General features: G+C 45.9%; 1 protein-coding gene across 1 annotated transcript in view; it reads right to left on the bottom strand.

Moving 5' to 3' along the window:
- LOC122803142 (vang-like protein 1) overlaps positions 1-16,154 on the bottom strand; it is a 644,451-nt gene extending 628,297 nt beyond the window's left edge. Inside the window, exons 1-2 of the mRNA XM_044072763.1 lie at positions 15,887-16,154; positions 15,467-15,769 (exon numbers count right to left, since the gene is read on the bottom strand). Coding sequence (XP_043928698.1) covers positions 15,467-15,769; positions 15,887-16,154 — 571 coding nt within the window. The remainder of the gene's footprint in view (positions 1-15,466; positions 15,770-15,886) is intronic.
- Between the last annotated feature and the right edge of the window lie 9,175 nt (positions 16,155-25,329).

Raw genomic sequence — 25,329 nt, 5'->3', positions numbered from 1 at the left:
GGTGGCCTTAAGTTGTTAGCCCCTCTTAGGAACTGTTTGATGAGAGGGTGTGGGAAGAGAGGTGGCTGTGTGCTGTAATGAGCAGAGATGGCAGAGACATGAATTTTAATAGAAGAGAAGAACAGACCTCTGTGCAGTAAGTCTGCTAGGTAATGCAGGATGAGAGGTAGGGAGGGCTGTGCTGTTTAGGCTCCCTTAGCCTGGATCCAGATGCAAAACCCTTTCCACTGGTCAGTATAGGATTTTCTAGTGCTGGGGCATCTGGCCTCATGTACAACATCTAGGACTGGTTGCTTATGCTGGCAGCTTGAAAAGAAGCCAGGCTGCCAGGTTGAGGGTCTGCAATTGGGGATGCATGAATTCTCCATGTTGGGATCGGAGTTAGGTGCCATGGTGGCAGGAGTGACGGGTTGCGTAGCAGTGGGTACCAGTACTGGTGTGGCCAGTCTGGAGCAATCAGGATTGAAATGAGTGGTAGAGGGGGAAATGCATAGACAGAGGTTTACCTACTGGAAGGATACAGCATCCACTTTCCAGGCTTGCTGTGAGGTTTCCTGATGCAGAATTTGCTGAGCTGATGACTGGAGTGGAAGGCAAAGAGATCCACCATTGGGGTGCCCAATTTCTGGGTTACAAGGGTGAAGGGTTCTGTGGTCTAGCTGCCACTCGTGTGGGTCTAGCAGGTTTCTGCTTAAGTTGTCTGCCAGAGAGTTTAGGGAACCTGGCAGGAATTGTGCTAGCAGGTGTAGTTGCATGGCTGAGGCCATGTGCCAAAGGGTCATGGCGAGCCTGCAGAGAGGATAACAGCGAGTCCCTCTCCCGGCTTGCTGATACACCACATCACTGTGGTGTTGCCTGTTTTGATCAGTAGAGTCCCCGGGGAAGAGTAGGGGTCTGAAAGCTGTCAGGGCATGCTGAACAGCTAGCATCTTGTTTTGATTGATGTACAGATGTATTTGATTTCCAAGAGAGGAATGCACCTGCCGTCCAGGTGTGCACCCCAGACATAGTCTGATGCATCTGTGGTGAGGGTCTGGGCTGCGTGGGGTTGTGAGAAGGGAAGTCCCTTGTTGTGGTTGCATACTGCTACTGCCCACCAAAGAAAATCTTTCCTTAGACAAGGTATCATTGGAATGATAGTTTCCAGGTCTTGAGAGTGCCGACACCAAAGGCTTTTTAGGTACCATTGTAGTTTCCTCATATGCAGTCTGGCATATGGAATGAATAGAATGAAGGAGGTCATGAACCATAGAGCCTGCCTGATTTTCCTTGCAGATAACTGGGTTCTGGTGGCTAGTTGAGAGAAGTAGTCCGTCAGGTAGGCTTTTTTTTCTGGAGTAAGGAATGCCATCTGTGTCCAGGCTTGCTCCCAGGAACACAATTTTTTGTGTGGGTACTAGTTTTGATTTCTTTCCTTTGATAGTATACCTCAGGGAGGTCAGTAGGTCATTTACAAAGGTCAGGTGCTGAAACAGCTTTTCCTGTCTACCTGAAACAGACAGTCGTCCAAGTAGGGTTAAAATCTATGTCTGCAAAAAGCAATGGCTGGAGGCAGGCATTTTGTGAAAACTCTGGGAGCAGTGGATAAGCCAAAGGGAAGCGCAGATAACTGACAGTGCATAGATCCTGCCCTGAAACAGATATTTCCTGCAAGATTCCCTGATTGGGATGCGTAGATAGGCCTCTTTTAGGTCTAGGGTGGATAACCAAGCATCCTTGGAAAGCATAGGAAGAAGCTGCTGGAGGGTGTGCATTTTGAATTTTGGTATCACCAGACAGGTGTTTAGAATGGATAGCTCAAGGATTGGGCACCAGGTGCCCTTTTTTCTGGGTACCAGGAAGAGTCTGGAATAAAAACCTTGGCCTATCTGGTCTGCAGGTGCATGCTGTATTGTCCTCATGGAGAGCAGGGAAAAAACTTGCTTTTTGCCCTCTGCACACTGGTTTGGAGGAATCTCTGGGAACATTTTTGGGGTTGGCATAGTGTGGAAATAAAATCTGTGTCCCTGGGACACTATGTTGAGGACCCATAGGTCATTGGTAATAGAGGCCCAGTTGTTTGCATGGAAGGAGAGTTTTCCTCTTAGGGGCACAAGCAGGTGGGCAGAGGTAAGTGGTGGAGGTGTAAAGTCATTGTAAGTTCTTACCATAAGGGGATGGCTTAGCATTCCCTGTTTTTGAAGAGGAGAACTCCATTGTTTAGATCTCTGCATTCCCTGGGGCTGTTGTCTGGGGGGGAGGGGGTCTGCTTCCAACGGGTCTAGGCTGAGCTGACCTGGAGGGGGCCAGAGAGGCCAGTGCTTGGAGGGCAATGCCTACTGAACCTTGGAGGCTGGATTTGTAAAAAGTCTGTCTGCATAGATTTAGCTTTTTCTTCCACCTTTAAGACCTCTTCTACCTTGGTGCCAAACATATTGTCTTTGTTCAATGGTGCGTCCAATAAAGTACAGTTTTGTACCTACCATAAATGAAGATGTCCGATAGGTATGCATCTGCAGTCCTAACATATGGGTTGTTCTGCCTCAGGCAGCCCTTCGGTCGGCCGGATTCCAAAGTCTGGGTCTGGCCTCGGCTGATGTCGCACTTCACCCGACGTCACAGCTGCTGGGGTATAAAGGCATCAGCCAACGCCATTTTCCTCAGTGTTTCTTGCCCCAGATGCCCTCTAGGAAGGCTAAATTTGGATAAATGCAAATAATTCCAAACAGTAGAGAGCAAACTATATATATATATATATATATATATATATATATATATATATATACATATATACATATATACAAACAAATACGCCATAATAGATTCCCCCAGCTAGCTAAAAGAGGGGTAAATACCCTAGGAATACCACAGAGGGGAAGGAGGGGTGGGTAATCCTGACTGCAGATGCATACCTATCGGACATCTACATTTATGGTAGGTACAAAAAGTACAGTTTTGTACCTACCATAAATGTAGATGTCCGATAGGAATGCATCTGCAGTCCTTACAAATGGGTTGTCCTGTCGTTAGGCAGCCCTTCGGTCGGCCGGATTCCAAAGTCTGGGTCTGGCTTCGGCTGGTGTCGCACTTCACCCGACGTCATCGCTGCAGTTTTTCGGGTATAAAGGCATCAGCAGACGCCATTTTCCTCAGTGTTTCTTGCCCCAGATGCCAGGTGCCCTCTTGGATGGCTAAATTTGGATAAATGCCAATGTTTCCAAATAGTAGAGAGCAAACACATAAAATAAGCATGTATGTACATATATACAAACAAATACACCATGATAGATCCCCCCCAAGCTAGCTGAAGGATGGCAAATACCCTAGGAGTACCATAGAGGGGAAGGTGGGTGGGTAATCCTGACTGCAGATGCATTCCTATCGGACATCTACATTTATGGTAGGTACAAAACTGTACTATGTCCTTCAAGGATGCATCTGCAGTCCTTACAAATGGGTAGAATACCATAGCTAAACTAGGGGAGGAGGAAAAAGGAGAGATTATGGTGTAGTTAGGATCCCTTGCAAAACAGCAGTGGCAAAACCTGCTCGGGATCTAGAGTATAAAGGTAAATTGTAATGCTTGGCAAATGTATGCACGGAGGTCCAAGTAGCAGCCTCTATAATGTCCTTGGTAGCCACTCCTCGTAAGAAAGCTGTGGTAGTGGCTGTAGCCCTTGTGGGGTGAGGCCTGATGTTCTCTGGAGTTTTCTTTCCATGGTAGGAGTAACAAAATCTAATGCAATTTCCTATCCATTTGGAGATTGTCTGTTTTGAAATTGGTTTTCCTTCCTTTCCTGTTGCATATGCTACCAGAAGCTGGTCAGTTTTTCTATTGGACATGGTCCTGTCCAGGTAGTAGCGTAATTGTCTATGTACATCCAAGGTATGCAAGAGTCTTTCTCCCCTGTTCTGTGGGTTGAGGAAGAATGTAGGTAGGTGGATAGCCTGATTTAAAGACACTCTGGATACCACCTTAGGCATAAAAGTAGGATTTGTTCTCATGGACACTATCTTGATGGAAGATCAGGAAGGGTTGCACTGCCATTAATGCCTGTAGTTCAGAGACCCTTCTTGCTGAAGTTATTGCCAGCAGGAAAGCAGTCTTCCAGGATAAGTATTGTAATTCTGCTGTTGCTGCTGGTTCGAAAGGGGGAAATGTCAATTTTTCTAGCACAAAGTTCAAGTCCCATGCTGGCAATGGTGGTTTCCTGGGAGGTTTTACATTTTTAATTCCTCTCAGAAACTGTCTGAGCAGAGGATGAGAGAAGACAGGAGGATCCAAGCTGTAGTCTGCTGAAATAGCTGATGCATGTATCTTGATGGAAGAATAGGACAGGCCTGTATGGAAGAGCTCTGCCAAGTACTCCAGGATGTTGGCTATGTTTACCAGTGTCACATCTTTTCCCTTTGCAGTACTCCAAATGAGATATCTTTTCCATTTTGCTGCATAATTCTTTCTTGTTGAAGGTCTACGAGCCTCCAGGATTATGTCTTTAACCCTTTGGGATAAATTTCAGTTAATTGCTCTTATGTAATGTTCCAGGCAGTTAGCTGCAGAGTTTTCAGGTTTGGATGCAGGATGTTGTAGTTGTTCTGTATTAACAGTAATGGGATCAGGGGTAGTGTCCATATTTGTTCCCGAGACATGCTCCTCAGCAATGGGTACCAATGTTGTCTTGGCCAGTCTGGAGCTATCAGAATGATCCTTGGACGTTCCTCTTTGATCTTCAAAAGCACCTTGTGCATCAAAGGAAGTGGTGGGAATGCGTATGCTGTCAGGTTTTTCCAACTGAAAGATAGGGAGTCCACCTTCCAAGCAAGTGGGTGGTACGTCCTTGTGCAGAATTTCTTTAGCTGGTGATTGAGTGGGGATGCGAATAAGTCTATTTGTGGTAATCCCCATTCTCTTGTGATGGCTTTGAAGATGTCCGGATGCAGCATCCATTCGTGGGCATCTGTGGTAGTTCTGCTTAATATGTCTGCTAGAATGTTTTCTTTTCCGGTACAAAAATTGCTTGTAACTGAATGTTGTAGCTCAGAGCCACATCCCATAGGTCCAGTGCCAGCCGGCATAGAGGATATGAATGTGTGCCTCCCTGTTTGTTGATGTACCACATAACTGTGGTGTTGTCTGTCCTTATCAACTGACCTTCTTGGAGAAATGGTCTGAATGACTGGATTGCCAATTTTACTGCCAGCATTTCCTTTAGATTTATGTGCAGATGCAGCTGGTCTTGAGTCCATAAGCCTTGTATGCACTTGCCCAGCATGTGTGCCCCCCAACCGAGGTCTGAGGCATCTGTCGTGATGGTTTGGCTTGGTTGACTGTTGCAGAAGGGCAATCCTGTGTTTGATTGACAGGCCTGAGCCCACCATAGGAACTCTTGCTTCAGGCATGGGATTATTGGAATTTTGGTTTCTAGGCTGTGCTTGTGTTGGGACCACAAATTCTTTAGGTACCACTGTAGCTTTCTCATATGCAGTCTGGCATGAGGGACCAGAATTATGCAGGATGCCATGAAGCCTAGGGCTTGTAGTACTTTTCTTGCAGTTAGATGGTTCTGCTTTGTTAATGCCAAGAAGTAGAGAGGTAGTTGCTCGCTCTTTTCTGCAGTTAGGAATGCCATTTGTTTTGATGTGTCCAGCTCTGCACCCAGAAAGGTTATTCTTTGGGATGGAATCAGCCTTGACTTTTTTATATTGACTGTATATCCCAGGGCTTGCAGCAGGTAAATGACTCTTTGTAAGTCTTCTGTTAGCTTGCTTTTGTTGGCTGCTTGTATCAGGCAGTCGTCCAGGTAGGGATAAATTTGGATCCCCTGAAGTCTGCAATGAGCAATTACTGATGCCAGGCATTTCGTGAACACTCTGGGAGCAGTAGATAAGCCAAAGGGCAATGCTGAGAATTGATAATGCTCTGATCCTGCAAGAAATCTGAGGTATCTTCTGCAAATTGGTCGTATGGGGACGTGCAGGTATGCCTCCTTGAGATCTAGAGTTACCAGCCAAGACTCCTTGCCCAGCATGGGAAGAAGCTGCTGTAGGGTCAGCATTTTGAATTTTGGAACAATGAGGAATGTGTTTAAAGCGGACAGGTCTAGAATAGGCCTCCATTTGTTCTCTTTTCTTGGTACCAGGAAGAGTCTGGAGTAAAACCCCTTTCCTTGCTCCATAGATGGTACCTTTTCCACAGCTCTCATTCTTAATAGTTGAGATATTTGCTTTAGAGCTTCTGCCCTTTGAGTAGGTGGTAGGTTTGGCATTCCTCTCTTTCCTGGTAGAGTATGGAAATGGAACCTGTAACCTTGGTCTATAGTTTGCAAAATCCATTTTTCCCTTGTGATGCAATGCCAGTTCTTTGAAAATAAGGTTAGCTTTCCGCCTAAGGGTGCTTCTAGTTGTTCCCTGGTAGGCGGTGCCACAGCCAAGTCACTGTGATTGTGTTGTTGTAGTGGTGGTGGCTGCGTTCGTGCCTCTCTGGTTGTTACCTTGCCACTGGCGTCCCCTGTAGGCACCCCTGGATTGGTTTCTGCCTCTAGAATGCCTATTCCTGCCTCTCTGTGTCTTAGAGGAGTCCGGAAAGGACCAATTCTTGGAGGGCCAGTTCCTGCTAAACCTTGGAGGTTGAACCTGTAAGAAATTTTTCACTGTTTGTACAGATTTCGCCTTCTCTTCCATCTTTTTTAGTACGTGCTGTGCAGGGGAACCAAATAACTTGACCTTGTCCATGGGTGCATCCAAAAGCTTTGATTTGACATGGTCTGGTAATGCCTGTTCTTTCAACCATGCATGTCTCCTGATAACTGTGCCAGTCATGGCTGATCTAAAGGAAGCCTCCAGTGCATCATAGCCACATTTTAAAGAATGGTTACTAACCTGCTGTATGTTATGTACCATTTCCTGAACATATTTTTTATCTAAAGATTCTTCAGAGGACAGCTTTTTAGTTAACTGGTCAAGCATAAACTCTTGATATTGAATCATATGAAATTGGCAGTTCAAAGCCCTAGCTGACAAAGTAGCAGAGGTGTAAACTTTTACCCCATCTCTCTAAGGACCTGGATTCCCTTTCAGAGGGGAGGGGTTTTTTAGTAGAAGTAGCTGCTACAGCTTTAGGGCCCTGGGAGATAGTCTCTCGATCTGCAAAAGGAGCCTTGTATAAATGGTGATGAGTGTCCGGGACCCTGTAGAACCTATCGGGCTTAGCAGGAGCCGGAGGTAATGAATCAGGAGCAGTGCAAGCATCATTAAATGCATCATCTACAACAGAAAGAACTGGAGGTATAGCTAAAGGCCTATGTTGTGGCAAATGTAGAAAGGTTCTAAGCCTTTTTCTGGAGTCTGAGAAATCTTGGCCCTGCCACTGAAATTGTTCCCTCATAGCATGCAAGGTTTCCCCAAAGGAAAATTCCTCAGGTGGAGAGGCTGAAGGAATGGACTCTTCAGCATCAGAGTCTTCGTAAGGGGAATAAGGAGCCTCAGGAGGGTCTGTATGTTCTAAGTCATCAGAGGAATCATCTGTGGATACTGGCTCTGCTCTAGGCCTCTTTTCTGGAGGTGGGTGAGAGGTCCTGTCTGGATGAGGCTGAGATCCACGAATTAAAGAAATGAGATCTTCAGCCAAAGAAAGCATATGGGAGCTGGTGCTGGGCCTGCGTGAGGGGGGTTTGGCAGGCACCGTTTTTGAAGCTTTGGCTGCTTTAGCCCTGGCAAAGGCCTTACTAGACATGGCTGCAGGAGGCCTAGCAGCTCCACGTGCAGGGGGTTGAAATATCCAGGGGAATAGTGTCTGATAATTCCTGAGAAACCGCAACAGAAGGTTGGATTTCAGAAGCCGATTCTACCAGGTTAGAGGAGGCCTCGGTAGAAGGCATGGTTTCGGCTGAAGAAAGAACCGCTTGCTCGGCTTCGGCCAAAACCGAGACACTCGCGGTTTGCTTAATCACGGTTTCGGCCGAAACCGCGGACCGCGAGTGTCGGTCCTTTTCTTTGCGTTTTTTGGTAATTTGCGTTGTCGGAGGATCCGACGGCATAATATAGGCAAAATCAGAGCCGAAAATCTGTTCAGCAAACTCCGACGTCTAAGCGTCCGTCGGTTAAAAGAAGCACAGGCTAGACAAGCTGCTACGTCGTGGTCTGGGCCTAAACAATGTATGCAGTAGGAGTGGAAATCTTTATGAGGTATTTGTTTCCCACAAGATAAACAGTTATTCACTTTCTCTGACATCGGCTGAGGCAAGAAAGAGTCCCCAACAGGGTACTTAGCTTTTTAGAAGTCTTCGAAGTAGTATTCGGTAGTAGTAATCTCTGGATCTGACCGACCGGCACTTGCGAACAGCTTCTGCTTCGGGCGCCACGCGGCAAGAAAGACAGAGGAAAATGGCGTCGGCTGATGCCTTTATACCCGAAAAACTGCAGCGATGACGTCGGGTGAAGTGCGACACCAGCCGAAGCCAGACCCAGACTTTGGAATCCGGCCGACCGAAGGGCTGCCTGACGACAGGACAACCCATTTGTAAGGACTGCAGATGCATCCTTGAAGGACATCTGTACTATGTCCTTCAAGGATGCATCTGCAGTCCTAACATATGGGTAGAATACCATAGCCAAACTGGGGGAGGAGGCACTAAGATAAAGATGGTGTAGTTAAGATCCCTTGCAAAACAGCAGTTGCAAAACCTGCTCGGGATCTAGAGTATAAGGGAAGATTATAATGCTTGGCAAATGTATGCACGGAGCTCCAAGTAGCAGCTTCTAAAATGTCTTTGGTAGCCACTCCTCGTAGGAAAGCTGTAGTGGTGGCTGTAGCTCTTGTGGAATGAGGTCTGATATTTTCAGGAGTTGTCTTTCCATGAAAAGAGTAACAAAATCGAATACAATTTCCTATCCATTTTGAGATTGTCTGTTTTGAAATTGCTTTCCTTGCATTCCTGTTGCATATGCTACCAGAAGCTGGTCAGTTTTTCTGCTGGTCTTAGTTCTGTCCAGATAGTAGCGTAATTGTCTGTGCACATCCAAGGTATGTAGCAGTCTTTCCCCCCTGTTCTGTGGGTTGGGGAAGAATGTAGGTAAATGTATCGCTTGGTTCAATGCAACTCTGGAGACCACTTTTGGCATAAAGGTAGGGTTAGTTCTCAGAGAGACTCTATCCTGATGGAAGATAAGGAAAGGTTGTACTGCCATTAATACCTGTAACTCAGATACCCTTCTTGCTGAAGTGATTGCTAGCAGGAAAGTTTTCCAAGACAAGAACTGTAGTTCTGCTGTTGCTGCTGGTTCAAAAGGGGGAAGTGTTAACTTTTCCAGCACAAAGTTGAGATCCCATGTAGGTAAAGGTGGTTTCCTTGGAGGTTTTACATTTTTGATTCCACTCAAGAACTGCCCGAGTAGAGGATGAGAAAAGACAGGAGGATCCATGTTGTATTCTGCTGAAATTGCTGATGCATGAATCTTAATGGAGGAGTAAGACAGGCCATTGTGGAACAGTTCTGCTAAGTATTCCAGGATGTGTGCTATGTTTGCCAATGAGACATTTTCTCCCTTTGCTGCACTCCAAATGAGGTATCTTTTCCACTTGGCTGAATAAGTTTTCCTTGTGGAGGGTCTGCGTGCCTCCAGGAAAATGTCCTTAACCCTCTGAGATAAATCTGGGTTATTTTGTTTTATGCAATATTCCAAGCAGCTAGCTGCAGTGTTTTCAAGTTTGGATGTAGGATCTTGTAGTTGTTCTGTGTTAGAAGTAAGGGACATAGAGGTAGATGCCATGTGTGTGTCCGAGACATGCTTCTCAGTAGTGGGTACCAATGCTGCCTTGGCCAGTCTGGAGCTATCAGTATTACCCTTGGCTGATCCTCTCTGATCTTCAGTAGGACTTGGTACATCAAAGGAAGAGGTGGGAATGCATATGCTGTCAGGTTTTTCCAGCTGAAGGAAAGGGAGTCCACCCTCCAAGCAAGTGGGTGGTATGCTCTTGTGCAGAATTTCTTCAATTGGTGGTTGTGTGGGGAGGCGAACAGGTCTATTTCTGGTAGTCCCCATTTCATTGTTATGACTTTGAATATATCTGGATGCAGCATCCATTCGTGAGCATCCGTGGTAGTTCTGCTTAAGGTGTCCGCTACAGAATTTTCTTTTCCTGGTACAAATCTGGCCTGAAGTTGAATGTTGAGATTCAGGGCCACATTCCACAGGTCCATTGCCATCCGGCATAGAGATACGAGTGTGTACCTCCCTGTTTGTTGATGTACCACATGACTGTGGTATTGTCCGTCCTTATCAGCAGATGACCCTGTTGAAGGAGTGGTCTGAATGCCTGGATCGCATGTTTCACTGCCAGCATCTCCTTTAGATTTATGTGTAGATTCAGCTGGTCTTGGGTCCATAGGCCTTGTATACATTTGTCCACCATGTGTGCCCCCCAGCCTAGGTCTGAGGCGTCCGTGGTGATGGTCTGGCTTGGATGAGGTTTGTGGAAAGGCAATCCTCTGTTCAACTGACAGGCCTGAGCCCACCACAGGAATTCTTGCTTCAGGCATGGAATTATTGGAATCTGGGCTTCTAGACTGTGCTTGTGTTGAGACCATACATTCCTTAGGTACCATTGTAACTTTCTCATATGCAGCCTGGCATGCGGAATCAATATTATGCAGGATGCCATGTAACCCAGGGCTTGCAGGACTTTCCTTGCAGTAAGCTGAGTTTGTTTTGTTAATGTCATGAAGTAGCCTGGTAGTTGCTTTTGTTTTTCTTCTGTGAGAAAAGCCATCCGAGTTGATGTGTCCAGTTCTGCACCCAAGAATGTTATCCTTTGGGATGGTACTAGTCTTGACTTTTGCATGTTGACTGTGTATCCCAAGGCTTGCAACAGTTGTATGACATTTTCCAAATCTTTTGTTAATTTTGCCTTGTTGTCCACTTGTATTAGGCAGTCGTCCAGGTATGGGTAAATTTGAATTCCCTGAAGCCTGCAATGAGCAATTACTGATGCCAGGCATTTCGTGAATACTCTGGGTGCAGTAGATAAGCCAGAGGGCAATGCTGAGAATTGATAATGCTCTGATCCTGCAAGAAATCTGAGGTGTCTTCTGCAATCTGGTCGTATAGGGACGTGCAGGTATGCCTCCTTAAGATCTAGAGTCACCAGCCAAGACTCCTTGCCCAGCATGGGAAGAAGCTGCTGGAGGGTCAGCATTTTGAATTTTGGAACAATGAGGTATGTGTTCAGTGCGGACAAGTCGAGAATAGGTCTCCATTAATTTTCTTTTCTTGGTACAAGGAAAAGCCTGGAGTAAAATCCTTGGCCTTGTTCCATAGGTGCCACCTTTTCTATAGCTCTCATCCTTAATAAGTTGTTGATTTGTCTTAGAGCGTCTGTTTTTTTGGCTTGGTGGTAGGTTTGGCATTCCCCTCTTTTTTGGTAGAGTGTGGAAGTGAAACCTGTAGCCCTTGTCTATTGTTTGTAAAGTCCATTTGTCTCCTGTAATGTAATGCCAGTTGTCGGAAAATAAGGCTAGCTTTCCGCCCAAGGGAGCTTCCAGTTGTTCCCTGGTAGGCGGTATCAGAGCCAAGTCATTGTGTCTGTCCTGTGGAAGTGGTTGTAGTTGAATCTGTGGCAGTACTTCTCTGACTGGTAGATTGCCACTGACGTCCCCTGTAGGCACCCCTAGATTGACCTCTGCCTCTTGGGCGTCTATTTCTGCCTCTCTGTGCTCTGGAGCTGTCTGGAAAGGACCAATTCTTCGAAGGCCAATTTCTGCTAAACCTCGGAGGTTGGACCTGTAAGAAATCCTTGACTGTTTGGACAGATTTTGCTTTTTCTTCCACCTTCTTTAGAACCTCCTGTGCAGGGGAGTCAAACAAACTTTGTTTCTCCATGGGAGCATCTAGGAGTTTTGATTTAACATGGTCTGGTAAGGATTGTTCTTTTAACCGTGCATGTCTTCGAATCACTGTTCCAGTCATAGCTGATCTAAAGGAAGCCTCCAGTGCATCATAGCCACATTTTAAGAAACGGTTACTGACCTGCTGAGAGTTATGTACCAAATCCTGAAGGGACTTGCGGTCTATAGGTTCAGGAGAGGACAGTTTTTTATTAAGCTGGTCTAACAAAAATTCCTGATACTGAATCATGTGAAATTGACAGTTTAAGGCCCTAGCAGAAAGAGCAGCAGAAGTATAAACCTTTTTACCCCATCTCTCTAAAGCTCTAGATTACCTTTCAGAGGGAAGAGGGTTTTTGGCAGAAGCAGCTGCCACACCTTTAGGGCCCTGTGAAATGGTTTCGGGGTCTGCAACAGGAGCCTTATACAAATGGTAGTGTGTGTCCGGGACCCTGTAATATCTGTCAGGCTTGGCAGGGGCCGGAGGAAGAGAATCAGGTGCAGTACAGGCATCATTAAATGCATCATCAACAACTGTTAGTACTGGAGGAATGGCTAAAGGCCTATGCTGTGGTAAGTGTAAAAAAGTCCTTAGCCTTTTCCTTGAATCTGAAAAATCCTGGCCCTGCCATTGGAAATGTTCCCTCATAGCATGTAAGGTTTCCCCAAAAGAAAATTCTTCAGGAGGAGAAGCAGAAGGAATGGAGTCTTCTGCATCAGAATCCTCATAAGGAGAATATGGGCCTTCCTGAGGGGCTGAAATGTCTGAGTCATCCGAGGAGTAGTCTGTAGAGACAGGTTCCGGGGGTTCAGTCCTAGGCCTCTTATCTGAAGGGGGCTGAGAGGCCCTGTCTGGGTGAGGTTGGGATCCCGTGATCAAAGAAATGAGATCCTCAGCCAGGCTGAGTATTTGTGAACTGAAGGCAGGCCTATGTGAGGGAGTTTTAGCAGATAAGGCCTTAGAAGATTTAGCTGCTTTAGCCCTGGCAAAAGCCTTGATGGACATAGAAGCCGGGGGTCTAGCAGCCCCACGTGCAGGGGTAGATATGTCTAAAGGAATAGTGTCTGACAAGTCCTGGGTGCCTGCTTCTGTAGCAGTAAATTCAGTAGCAGATTCAACCATGCTCTGTGAGGCCTCGGCTATAGGAGGCATGCTTTCGGCCGTAGGAAGAACCGAGGACTTGGTTTCAGCCGAAACAGAGACACTCGCGGTTGGCCTAACCGTGGTTTCAGCCGAAACCGCGGGCCGCGAGTGTCGGTCCTTTTCCTTGCGTTTTTTAGCTAATTGTGTAGTCGGAGTCTCCGACGGCATTTTGTAAGCAAAAGCGGGACCAAAAAACTCCTCTGCAAACTCCGACCGACGTCTAAGTGTCCGTCGGTTGAAGGAAGCACAGGCTAAACAAGCTGATACGTCGTGGTCTGGGCCTAAGCAAGGAAGGCAGTAAGAGTGGAAATCCTTATGAGGTATTTGTTTCCCACAAGTTAAACAATTATTTACTTTTTCTGACATCGGCTGAGGCAAGAAAGAGTCCCCAACGGGGTACTTAGCTTTTTAGAAGTCTTCGGTAGTAGAAATCTCTGGATCTGACCGACCGGCACTTGCGAACAGCTTCTGCTTCGGGCACCACGCGGCAAGAAAGACTGGGGAAAATGGCGTCGGCTGATGCCTTTATACCCCAGCAGCTGTGACGTCAGGTGAAGTGCGACATCAGCCGAGGCCAGACCCAGACTTTGGAATCCGGCCGACCGAAGGGCTGCCTGAGGCAGGACAATCCATATGTTAGGACTGCAGATGCATCCTTGAAGGACATCTTTGAATTGACATGGTCTGGTCCTTAAGCCAAGCATATCTTCTAAGGACAGAACCAGTGATTGGTGCCCTGCAAGGGCGTCAAGCACATTGCAAGGTGTGCTTAGTAACTTGGCTTGCAGAATGCATAAGCTCTTGTAATTCTTTATTTTCTGCACAAGCAGGAAAGGAAGACATTTTTTGTTTGAGAGTTTCATGGTATGCTGCTGATATTCCAGCATATGGAACTGGCAATTTAGTGCTCTAATAGCAAGAGTAGCAGAGATGTATACTTTTTTACCCCATGTGTCTAAAGCTCGGGAATCCCTGTCTGAGTGGGTGGGATTCTTAGCTGAGGTTGCTCGAATTCCTTTAGGTCCTTGAGAGATGACCTCTGGATCAGCAGTAAGATTTTTGAAAAGGAATTTGTGCGAGTCAGGGGACTCTGTAGTACCTGTCAGGTTTCCTTGGAGCAAGAGGAAGGGTGTCAGGAGTCAAACTAGACTCCATAAAAACATTAACAACAACATCCAGGACAGGAGGAATGGCCAAAGGTCTGTACTGTGGTAAATTTAAGAATTCAGTCTCTTTTTTTGACTGAGGGTAGTCCTGACATTCCCATAGAAAATGCTCCCTTAAAGTATGAAGAGTTTCACCAAATGAAAAATCCTCAGGTGGAGGGGCAGAAGGAATGAATTCCTCTGCATCAGAATCCTCATAAGCAGAGAGGGGTTGCATGTTTTCATATTCAGAAGAATCAGAATCATTGGACTCCTGTTCAGATAAAACTACTGGAAACAAGTCTCTTTCTTTTGGAAAGGGTAGCCTGGCTTCCCATAATAAGGTCTTTCGCCATGTTAAGCATTTGAGATTGAGGCAAGGAAACAGGTGCCTGAGCTTGGGTAGTCGTTCTTTTGGGCGTAGTTCGTACCCTGGGCCTTAGAAACCTGGCAGTTTTAGAAAGAACTTAAGACGCAAAAGAAGTAATCAGTTTGTGTCAAGTATTGGTAGTGCGAAGTACTTCCTCGGAAGCCAGTGCCTGCTCAGTGGCTCCAGACCCATCCAAGGTAGACATCCGCAGGATCCTTAGTCAAAGAGTCTCACAGCATGCCGGACTCCGAAAGGGTATCGGTAGTGGCCTGCGAATCCAAAGAAGCGGGCATCAGGGGCTGTGAAAGCACCTCATTGAGGACCGGTGAAGTGACTACTAACTTAACGGAAGCTTCGTCAGCAGTTTTTGACCTGTGCGGTCTCTTGTCTTTATCCTTACATTTTTTCGGAAGATCGGTAGTCAGATGGCTTAAAGCCATATCAGAATTAGAGGACTGAGAGTGAAAATATCTAGCTACAATAAGAGCCCAAAGACGTATAGTTCTGGCGTTGAACGAAGTAAAAAAGCGGCAGCGAGGGACGTCGTGGTCTGGGCCTAAACAGGTGATGCAGTAAGAATGGAAGTCTCGGTGTGGTATTTACTTTATACAGGCGACACAATTGTTATCTTTTTCTGACATCGGTTAAAGCAAGAAAAAAGGATCCCCAACAGGGTACTTCGCTTTAGAAGACCAACTTCAATTCGGAAACAAAAACCCCGGTAGCGGCCGACCGGCACGCATGCAAACTGCTTCTGCTTTGGGCTCCTTGACAAGAAAGACTGATGTAATGGCGTGGGCTGTCTGATTTTATACCACTGACTACCTGACGTCAGTCCTGGAGCAACAGCAACAGACGCAGAAATAGTAAGCCTCTGGTATTCAGGCCAACTGAGGGCTACCCCTGGCAGGATAACCCAAATGTGATGACTGCAACAGTGAAATACGAAGAACATCTGGAGAAACAAAGAGATGTTTACGATCTTTGGAGTTCCTTTCCTTTCTCTTGCAGATCTTAAACAGCTCTGCGGCTGCTGAACCAAAAAGAGCAGTCTTGTCGAAAGGAGCATCTAGTAACTTGTCATCAAGTAATGACTGAAGTCTCAGCCATGAATGCCTCCCAAGCACAGAGGCAGAAGCAGCAGCTCTAGATGATGCCTCAGCAACATCACAGCTGCACTTAATGGAATGCCTAGACACCTGAGAAGAAGCTGCCAAATGAGACACAACCTGTGTTTTAACCTCAGAATCTGCCAAAGAAGATAAGGCCCAAGAGGCTTAAGAAAGCAAAGCTAAGGAGTACCTGGACACACACATCTGGTAATAAATAGCCCCAGTTGCTAAAGTGGAAGTATATATCTTTTTACCCAGTTTCTCAAGAATCTTGCTCTTCTTATCAGATGGAGGAAGCTTGGCAGAAGGGGATAACTGGGAAGACTTATCTGAAGCTAAGGAAATCATTGCTGGAGCTGCAGAGGAGCACTTGTAGAGAAACTTACAATCATCAGGGACCTTATAAAACTGGTCAGGTCTCTTAGGAGCTGGAGCCTGAGATTCATGTGTTTTAGAAGCAAATGCATCTAAGAAAGCTAGAAGTACTGGAGGGGCTGCGGAGGGTGAGGGAACCTCCACCATCTAAATGAGGTCATAGTATCTCTTCCGTTCTTCAGAAATCTGGGAACAATCCCATTTGAAGAACTCCCTCAACTTAGTAATGGCTTATACAAAGGAAATTTCCTCCCGAGGTGAATCTACTCCATTACATTCCCCCTCAGGAGATGCATATTGCAAAGGTGAAGCAAATTGGCTGGAATATGCTAGAGAGTCATAATCAGAAGAGGAGTGCTCAGAAGCAGGATCAGGTACCTGAGACAGTAGCCTGAACTGGGGAGGAAAAAAAAGAAGGCAGATGGGAAGTAAGTTTCAAGGCCATCAAGGCCTTAAAAAGACCCTGAGAAAAAGCTTTCCAATCTGACTGAGGAGAGGAAGAAGGAATGCTAGGGTTCTTAGTTTTCTGCTTCTTCTTAACATACCTTTCTGGAAGAGGGGGAAAAAAAAAAAAAAGAGGAGGAACATGATGCAAGCCTAACGGCAGACTAAGCCAGACCCCTAGTCGCATCAGCGGAATGGACGTCGCCAGAGTCCTCTAACCCAATGAGCCGTGGTTCCCCCATATTGCCAGAAAAGAACATCTGCAAAACCTTAGACATGCTGGAAACTGTTCCCCTAGCAGATTCCGCTGAAGTACCTGCCAAAGCAGCAGACTCAACCTCCTAGCATACCACAGGGTCTTCACAGACCTCAAGAGGTAGATCTGAGGCAGAAGGCACAGTGGAAGAGGATTCAGGCTTCAGCTTACTCGACTTTCTCTTCAAAGTCAGCTTGGCCAAAGGAACCTCGGCACCCTCCATAAGGTCTTTAGCCAGATGTTTGAGCCTCTGATTCTCAGGATACAGATTCAGAGCCAAAAGATAAATGCACAATGTTTTAGGCATAATGGCCTGACAGACAGAACAGGATTGATGCTCGTGACTAGGCCCTAAACAGAAAAAACAGAGCTCATGGCTATCTTTATGTGGAATCGGACTTCCACACCTACCACTTGCCCTTCCTGGATGACATGAACAAAAGGCAGTACTAAGAAATAAAATCCCCAACGGGGCACTTATCTGAGCTGGTGGCAACCCACCAACAAAATCAGACTGCAGACCGAATAGGAGTCAACCTTCCAAATGGCGGCATAAAAGTTTTGAGGATGGTACGTGCAGACATCCTTTTATGGTCAACATTGTCAAAACAGACGTGCGACATCCATGTACCAGCAGTAGCTTGAAGCTTTTGTATACTGGCCGGACGTCGGGTCATAGGGCAGAATACAACCCATATGTAAAGAATACTGTAACATTGAACAGAAGAGCATTATCCTCTGTAGAGATCTGGATGAAAGGGGACTACAAAACAGTCAGTTGTGGCTGCAGCAAAATTCATTATCTGCACCTGGTAGTTATTAATTTTAATACCACACATCTACAACATCAAAAGCTGTAAAAGTAACACTGAAAAGAGAACGATTTCCTACCAAGGTACATTTCTGCAAACTCTGGTTTCAGACCAAACAGACGTACTGACCATGCAAACAACTCACTCAAGATTCTTCTCATCAAATTACAATAAGATTAGAAGGTGGCACCAGCCAATGTCCCTTACACTACTGACACTTGTCATCGGCAGGAGAAGGGAGTCCACTGGTATCCAAGTCAGCCATCAGGCCACTTCCGGCAGGAATCTCAATAGTCAACATTAATACTCAATGAACACCACAACAAAGAAAAACTAAGAAAAAGCAAGTGCAGAGTAAGAACTTACACCCATCGTAAAATCAACAATACTCATAGTGACACTATGAGAACTTTATTGACAAGACATGACTAAGTCCTTTCATCCTATACAGGACTTCATCAGAATTGTTTAACCACACATACCAATCATTTGAATACCAGCAGTGAACCAATAAGTTACAACCAAGTCACATGACTGCAAACACCTCTAATATATGTAATACATAAAACCACTTACAATAACGTTCAATTTGAGTTGTTTATCTCGCCTTTATTCTCACTGATGGTTTGGAGCTGATCCTCGGCTCCGACACGGCCGATAGCAAAGCTCACGGTTTAGTAATATTTTGAGACCAAGCCCCTTATCACATGATTAACTGCTGGAATTACCTCAGATCTTGTTTTCTGCGTGTACTACATCCCTGGAAGACACCCACTCTCCCAAAAAGGAAGAAAAATAATAAGAATTGAACAACCAGGATGATACCAGCCTTTAAGTCAACTGTCAGCCAGGTGGGGGATGGAGGGAGGGACGTGAGAATAAAGGCAAGGTAAACAACTCACATGGAACGTTATGGTAAGTAAATAACTTCTTTATGTGAAGTTGTTAAATCTCACCATTTATTCTCACTGATGGGTTGCATCCCTACCACCCTCAATCCTGGGTGGCACACCAGTGTACACTTTTCAGGACAGTAGAAAGTACAGTTTTGTACCTACCATAAATGTAGATGTTCGAGTGCTAATACAGCTGCAGTCATAACAGATGGGTTATCCTGCCGTCAGGCGGGTCCTCGGTCGGCCAAATTCCAGTCTAGGTCTGGCGTCGGTAGTCGTCACTTCCTCTCTGACGTCAGTGCGGCAGGGGTATAAAAGAGCCAGCCGACGCCATCTTCTTCAGTTATTCTTGCCCCAGATGTCAGGTGCCCCCAAGAAGGAAGGCAAAACATAAACTTATGTAATAATGCAATAGAGAATAATCAAAAAACAGAAGTTTGCAAGCAAATACACCATAAAAGAATACCCCAATCAGGTTGTATGAGAAGGTGTTTGTCATAAGGTCTGTCCTAAGAGGGGATGGAGGGAGGGAAACCTGGACTGCAGCTGTATTAGCACTCGAACATCTACATTTATGGTGGGTACAAAACTGTACTATGTTCATCGTGCATACACCTACAGTCATAAAGGATGGGTAGAATCCCAAAGCTAAATAGGGGTGGCAGGCACTAAGTGGAACTAGGAGGAGCAAGGATGCCCTGCAAGACTGCTGTGGCAAAGCCCGCTCTAGAATCAGAGTAAAGTGGAAGGTGATAGTGTTTGGAGAAAGTGTGCACAGAACTCCAAGTGGCTGCTTCCAAAATGTCCTTGGTAGGAACCCCCCTGAGGAAAGCTGCAGAGGTAGCTGTGGCCCTTGTGGAGTGGGATCTGATGCTTGAAGGCAGAGCTTTTCCATGAAATGAGTAACAAAAGCGTATGCAGTGGGCTATCCATTTTGAGACTGTCTGTTTGGAGATAGCCTTTCCTTGAGCACCTGTAGCATAGGACACAGAGTTGTTCGGATTTTCTGAATGGCTTTGTCCTGTCCAAATAATAACAAAGTTGTCTGTGAATGTCCAAGGAATGTAGTAGTCTTTCCCCTTTGTTTTGTGGGTTAGGGTAAAAGGTAGGTAAGTGGATAGTCTGATTCAAGGCTACACTGGATACTACCTTTGGCATAAAGGAAGGATTGGTTCGTAAGGAAACTCTGTCTTGATGGAAAATGATGAAAGGTTGCACAGCCATGAGGGCCTGTAGTTCCGAAACCCTGCGTGCTGAGGTGATAGCCAGAAGGAAGGCGGTTTTCCATGACAAATATTGTAGTTCTGTTGAAGCAGCTGGCTTAAATGGAGGCAGGGTCAGTGTTTCCAATATGAAGTTGAGGTCCCAAGCAGGGACTGGTGGTTTCCTTAGGGGTTTTATATTCTTAGCCCCTCTGAGGAACTGTCTTAAGAGAGGATGAGAGAATAAAGGAGGATCTGTGTTGTATTGTGCAGAAATGGCTGAAGCATGGATCTTGATGGAGGAGAAGGAAAGTCCACTGTTTAACATCTCAGCTAGGTACTGTAATATTTGAGGTAAATTTATTACCCAAGGATTCTGGCCCTTTTTCTGATTCCAGGCACAAAACTATTTCCATTTGGCGGAGTAGGCTTTTCTAGTAGAAGGTCTTCTGGCCTCCAAGATGACATCCTGCACCTCCTTGGAGAGGAGGGTCTGTTGGGAAATCAAGGGATTCTCCATGTGGCTAGATTGAGGGTTTTTAGCTGGCTGTGAAGAGTTTTGAAGTTGTGCTGGGACAACAGAAGAGGCACTAGAGGCAGGATCCATGGTGGGGAATGCGTCAGGCTCTTCAGGAGTGGATACCAGTGTTGTCTTGGCCAGTCTGGAGCAATGAGAATTATGTTTGGCCTCTCTGCTCTGGCTTTTAATAGACCTTTGGGCAGCAGAGGGAGAGGTGGAAAGGCATAGACTGTCAATGTTGTCCAATTGAAAGAAAGTGTGTCCACTTTCCAGGCCTGTGGATGATAGGTCCTTGAGCAGAATTTTTTCAGTTGGTAATTTCTGTGGGTAGCAAAGAGATCTAGGTCTGGCTGTCCCCATGCCAGAGTTATTTTTGCGAAAACTTGAGGATGCAACTTCCATTCGTGTGGATCTGTCATATTTCTGCTTAGGCTGTCTGCCAGTGTGTTTTCCTTCCCTGGCAGGAATTGTGCCTCAAGTTGGATTTGCAATTCCAGAGCTGTGTTCCAAAGGGACATGGCAAGTCTGCACAGGGGGTATGAATGAGTTCCTCCCTGTTTATGTACCACATCACTGTGGTGTTGTCTGTCCTTATCAATAGCTGGCCTGGATGCAGTAGGTCTTTGAAGGCCATAATAGCATTTTGCACTGCTAGCATTTCCTTTTGATTGATGTGTAGGTGCTTGTCTTTTTGGGACCATTTTCCCTGAATGCACTGATCTGTAATGTGTGCCCCCCCAGGCGTAGTCCGAGGCGTCTGTTGTGATGATTTGAGTTGCTTGAGGTATGCAGAAGGGGAGACCTATGTTTCTTTGGCATGCTTGAACCCACCACAGAAATTCCTTTTGAAGACATGGAATGAGTGGTATAATTGTTTCCAAACTGTGGCTGTGTTGAGAACATAAGTTTTTTAGGTACTATTGTAGTTTCCTCATATGCAGCTTTGCACATGGGATCAGCAGGATGCAAGATAACATGAACCCCTGAGCCTGCAGGACTTTCCTTGCAGTCAGCCTGGTGAAGGTTGCCATTTTGCTGAAGTATAGAGATAGTTGCCCTTGTTTCTCTGGCATGAGGTAGGCCATCTGGGTGTTTGTATTCAAGCTGGCCCCCAGGAAAATTATTGTTTGAGAGGGTATTAGTTTTGATTTCTTTTTGTTGACTGTGTATCCCAGAAAGTTCAACAGTTTTATTACAAACGCCAGGTGTTTCAGAAGTATGTGCTTGCTGTCCGCTTGGATCAGGCAGTCGTCCAGATATAGGTATATTTGTATCCCTTGAAGTCTGCAGAAGGCAATTACTGATGCCAGGCATTTCGTAAACACTCTGGGCGCAGTAGATAAGCCAAAGGGTAATGCAGAGAATTGATAATGGGTTGAACCTGCAAGAAATCTGAGGTATTTTCTGCAATCTTGTCTGATAGGGACATGCAGATATGCCTCCTTGAGGTCCAATGTTACCAGCCAAGACTCCTCGCCCAGCGTGGGAAGAAGCTGCTGTAATGTGAGCATCTTGAATTTTGGTACGTGTAAATATATGTTTAGGATGGATAGGTCTAAAACAGGTCTCCAATCTTTGTCCTTCCTTGGTACCAAGAATAGTCTGGAATAAAAACCTTGACCTTGTTCTTTTGCAGGTACCTCTTGAATAGCTTTCATGTCCATGAGAGCTGAAATTTGTTTTTGTGCCTCTGCCCTTTGATTGTGTGGCAGGTTTGGCATGCCTCTCATTTTTGGAAGGGTGTGAAAGTGGAATCTGTAGCTTCTGTCTATAATGTCCAGGATCCATTTGTCTTTTGTGACAATATGCCAATTTTTTGAGAATAATGCCAGTTTTCTGCCTAAAGGTGCTGCCATTAAAGCTTTGCTTGGCATGCAAAGGGGAAAGTCATTGTGTCTGTTTTCTGAATGACTGTGATCTATCTTCTCCACCTCTTGTGGTTGGTGCTTGCCATTGTCTGGCTCTGAATGATCCTTGAGATTGCCCTCTACCCCTCGGGCGCCTGTATCTGCCTCTGAGGTCTGTCCGTGGCTGGAAAGGACCAACTTTTTGAAGGCCAGTTTCTGCTGAAACGTGGAGGTTGTACCTGTAGGAAATCTTTCACTGTTTGCATTGATCTTGCCCTTTAACACCAAACAATACATCTTTTTGAAGAGGTGCATCAAGTAATTTAGCTTTGACATGATCTGGTAAGGTTTGCTCTTTGAGCCAAGCATATCTACGTATGACAGACCCTGTAACAGCAGCTCTACATGAGGCCTCTAAAGCATCAAAACTACACTGCAAGGTATGTTTACCCACTTGCTCTGCACTATGCAACAAATCCTGCAACTCTTTTAAATCTGGTTGCTCAGGTTGTGTCATTTGCTTTTCATCTGAGATAACAAAAACTGTTGATACTTTAACATATGGAACTGACAAGTTTAATGCCCTCATGGTTAAAGTGGCCGAGGTATACACCTTTTTCCCCCACCTTTCTAAAGCTCTGGAATCTCTCTCTGAAGGTAATGGGTTTTTAGCAGTAGAGGCCTTAATTCCCTTGGGACCCTGTGAAATAGTTTCTGGGTCAGCAGCATGGCTTTTGTATAGGAACTGGTGTGAATCAGGAACCCGGTAATACCTGTCAGGTTTAACAGGAGCTGGAGGTAAAGAATCTGGGTTGAGGCTGGCTTCTGTGTACACATCGAATATATCTAAGACAGGAGGGATAGCTAGAGGCCTGTGCTGGGGAAGCAAGAGAAAATCCCTGAGCCTTTCCTTGGAATCTCAGTAATCTTGGCCTTCCCAGTGAAAATGTTCCCTCAAGGTATGTAGGGCTTCCCCAAAAGAATAGTCCTCGGGGGGGGGGGGGAGACCGAGGGAATAGACTCCTCTGCATCAGAGTATTCAAAAGGAGAATATGTATATTCCTGGTCCTCAGAATGTTCAGAGGTAATAGAGGCTTGATCTGAGGAAGGGTAGTCTTCCTCCAATCTGGGCCTTTTGTCCGAGGGGGGTTGAGAACCCCTGATAAGAGTAATCAAATCCTCAGCCATTTTGAGCATCTGTTTTTAGGCATGGGGCCTTGAGAGGGGGTCTGTGGTCCTTGTTTTTTAGTTTTCATGGCTGCTTTAGATTTTGTGAAAGCCGTAATGGAAAAGGAGGAAGGCCTGAAGACACCTTGAGAAGTGGCAGGCCTGTCCAAACTCTGAGTTTCCCCGCCAAGAGTGGTGTCGGTATCTGTAGTCGGAATGGGGGCCGAGGAGCCTGCGACCTCGGGCACAGAAGACACTGGTAAAGAAGTATCATCGGTACTCAGGGGCTGCGTAGGCCCCTCGCTGAGAACCGGAGCACCGGTAGTCGGCCTTAGCGTGGTGTCGGTAGAAGTCGCCGACCTCGTATGTCGGTCCTTATCTTTGCGTCTTTTACTCAAAACTGGAGTCGGAGTATCCGACGACATAATGTAATTAAATTTTTTACCAAACTAGTGGTGGGCGAACTCCGCCCGACGCCTAATAGTGCGTTTGTTGAATCTAACAAAAAAACGGCAGGCCGAAACGTCATGGTCTGGGCCTAAGCAAGGAATACAGAAAGAATGGAAATCCTTATGCGGTATTTGCTTCCCACATGAAATGCAATTATTAACTTTGTCTGACATCGGTCTGAGGCAAGAAAAGTTTCCCCAACGGGGTACTTGGCTTTCAAGAAGACTTCGGCTGAAATATTTTCGTAAATCTCAGGAGCTGGCTGACCGGCACTTGCCAACTGCTTCTGCTTCGGGCACCGCTAGGCAACAAAGACTGAAGAAGATGGCGTCGGCTGGCTCTTTTATACCCCTGCCACACTGACGTCAGGGAGGAAGTGACGACAACCGACGCCGGACCTAGACTTTGGAATTCGGCCGACCGAGGACCCGCCTGACGGCAGGATAACCCATCTGTTATGACTGCAGCTGTATGCACGATGAACATCCAAAAGAAGCCTCGTCCCTGGAGGCCTTATCCACTTTGCAATGAGTGATAAAAGTATGAGGCCTAGACCAAGTGGCTGCAGCACAAATGTTATCAAGGGGCAATGTAGCTTGAAAAGCAGAAGACGTAGAAATGGCTCTGGTTAAATGAGTCTTTACTTTGTGTGGCAAGGGTATGTTAGCAGCTGCATGAACAAATGTGATACAATCAGATAACCATTTTGAAAGGGTTGTTTTAGCCACTGGTCTACCTTTTCTGGCCTCCGAGAAGGATACAAAAATTTGATCTGATTTCCTAATACCCTTAGTTCTATCGAGATAAAATCTGAGCTGTGCACGTCGCATTTGTACAGCATTATTCTACTTTGTTAGACTCCGAACAGACTTTAGGCAAAAAGGAGGGGTTTGTTCTGAGAGATACTCTATCTGCATGGAAAAATCATATAAGGGGGTCTGATAGGCAATGCTTGAAGTTCTGACACTCTGCGGGCAGAAGTAATGGCCACTAGAAAAATGGTTTTCCAGGACAGAAATGTGAGATCACAAGATTATGCTGGTTCAAAGGGGGGGAGGGGGTATAAAATTCAAACTCCAAGGAGCATAAGGAGTCTTCACTGGGGGCCTCATGTGAAAAGCTCCTTTGATAAAAGCCTTAGATAACTTATGGGCCATAATATTTACACCAATTCCAAGGGGGAAATTGGATATAGCAGCTAACTGAACCCGAACTGTAGCAGATGCTGCTCCCTCCTTAAAAATCAAAAAATCTAGAATGGGCGACAATGGAGCTTGAAAGGGGTCAGTTTTTTGTTTGCCGGCCCAAATGGATAACCTTTTCCACTTACTGCGATATAATTTTCTGGTGGAAGGCTTATGGGAAGACAATAGAATTTGTCTTGTGTCGCACGACAGAGAATGAAGCCTGGCTATGTGGGGAACTGGATCAGCCAAGTAGCTAGCTTCAGTGACTGCAATGAAGGATGGAGGTGGTCTCCTGACGGATGTGTCAGAAGATCTGGAACTGGGTCCAGGATCCATGGATCCTCCACCAGATGATGGTGAAGAAAGGGAAACCAAATCTGTCGAGGCCAATGGGGGGCTATAAGAATGACAGTCCTACCCAGCGACTTTGCTTTCTGTAAAAATCTGGGTATCAATGGGATTGGAGGAAATGCATATAGAAGACCCGGAGGCCAATCGTGTACGAGTGAGTCTCTCGGGGGATGCCCTGGAGGTGGTATCA

The sequence above is a fragment of the Protopterus annectens genome, chromosome 5.part1 (genome assembly GCF_019279795.1).
Source record: "Protopterus annectens isolate FY-2018-M chromosome 5.part1, PAN1.0, whole genome shotgun sequence".
Taxonomy (NCBI): Eukaryota; Metazoa; Chordata; order Ceratodontiformes; family Protopteridae; genus Protopterus; species Protopterus annectens.
Note: the sequence above shows the minus strand (reverse complement) of the source record. Positions and strands in the feature narration are given on the sequence as shown.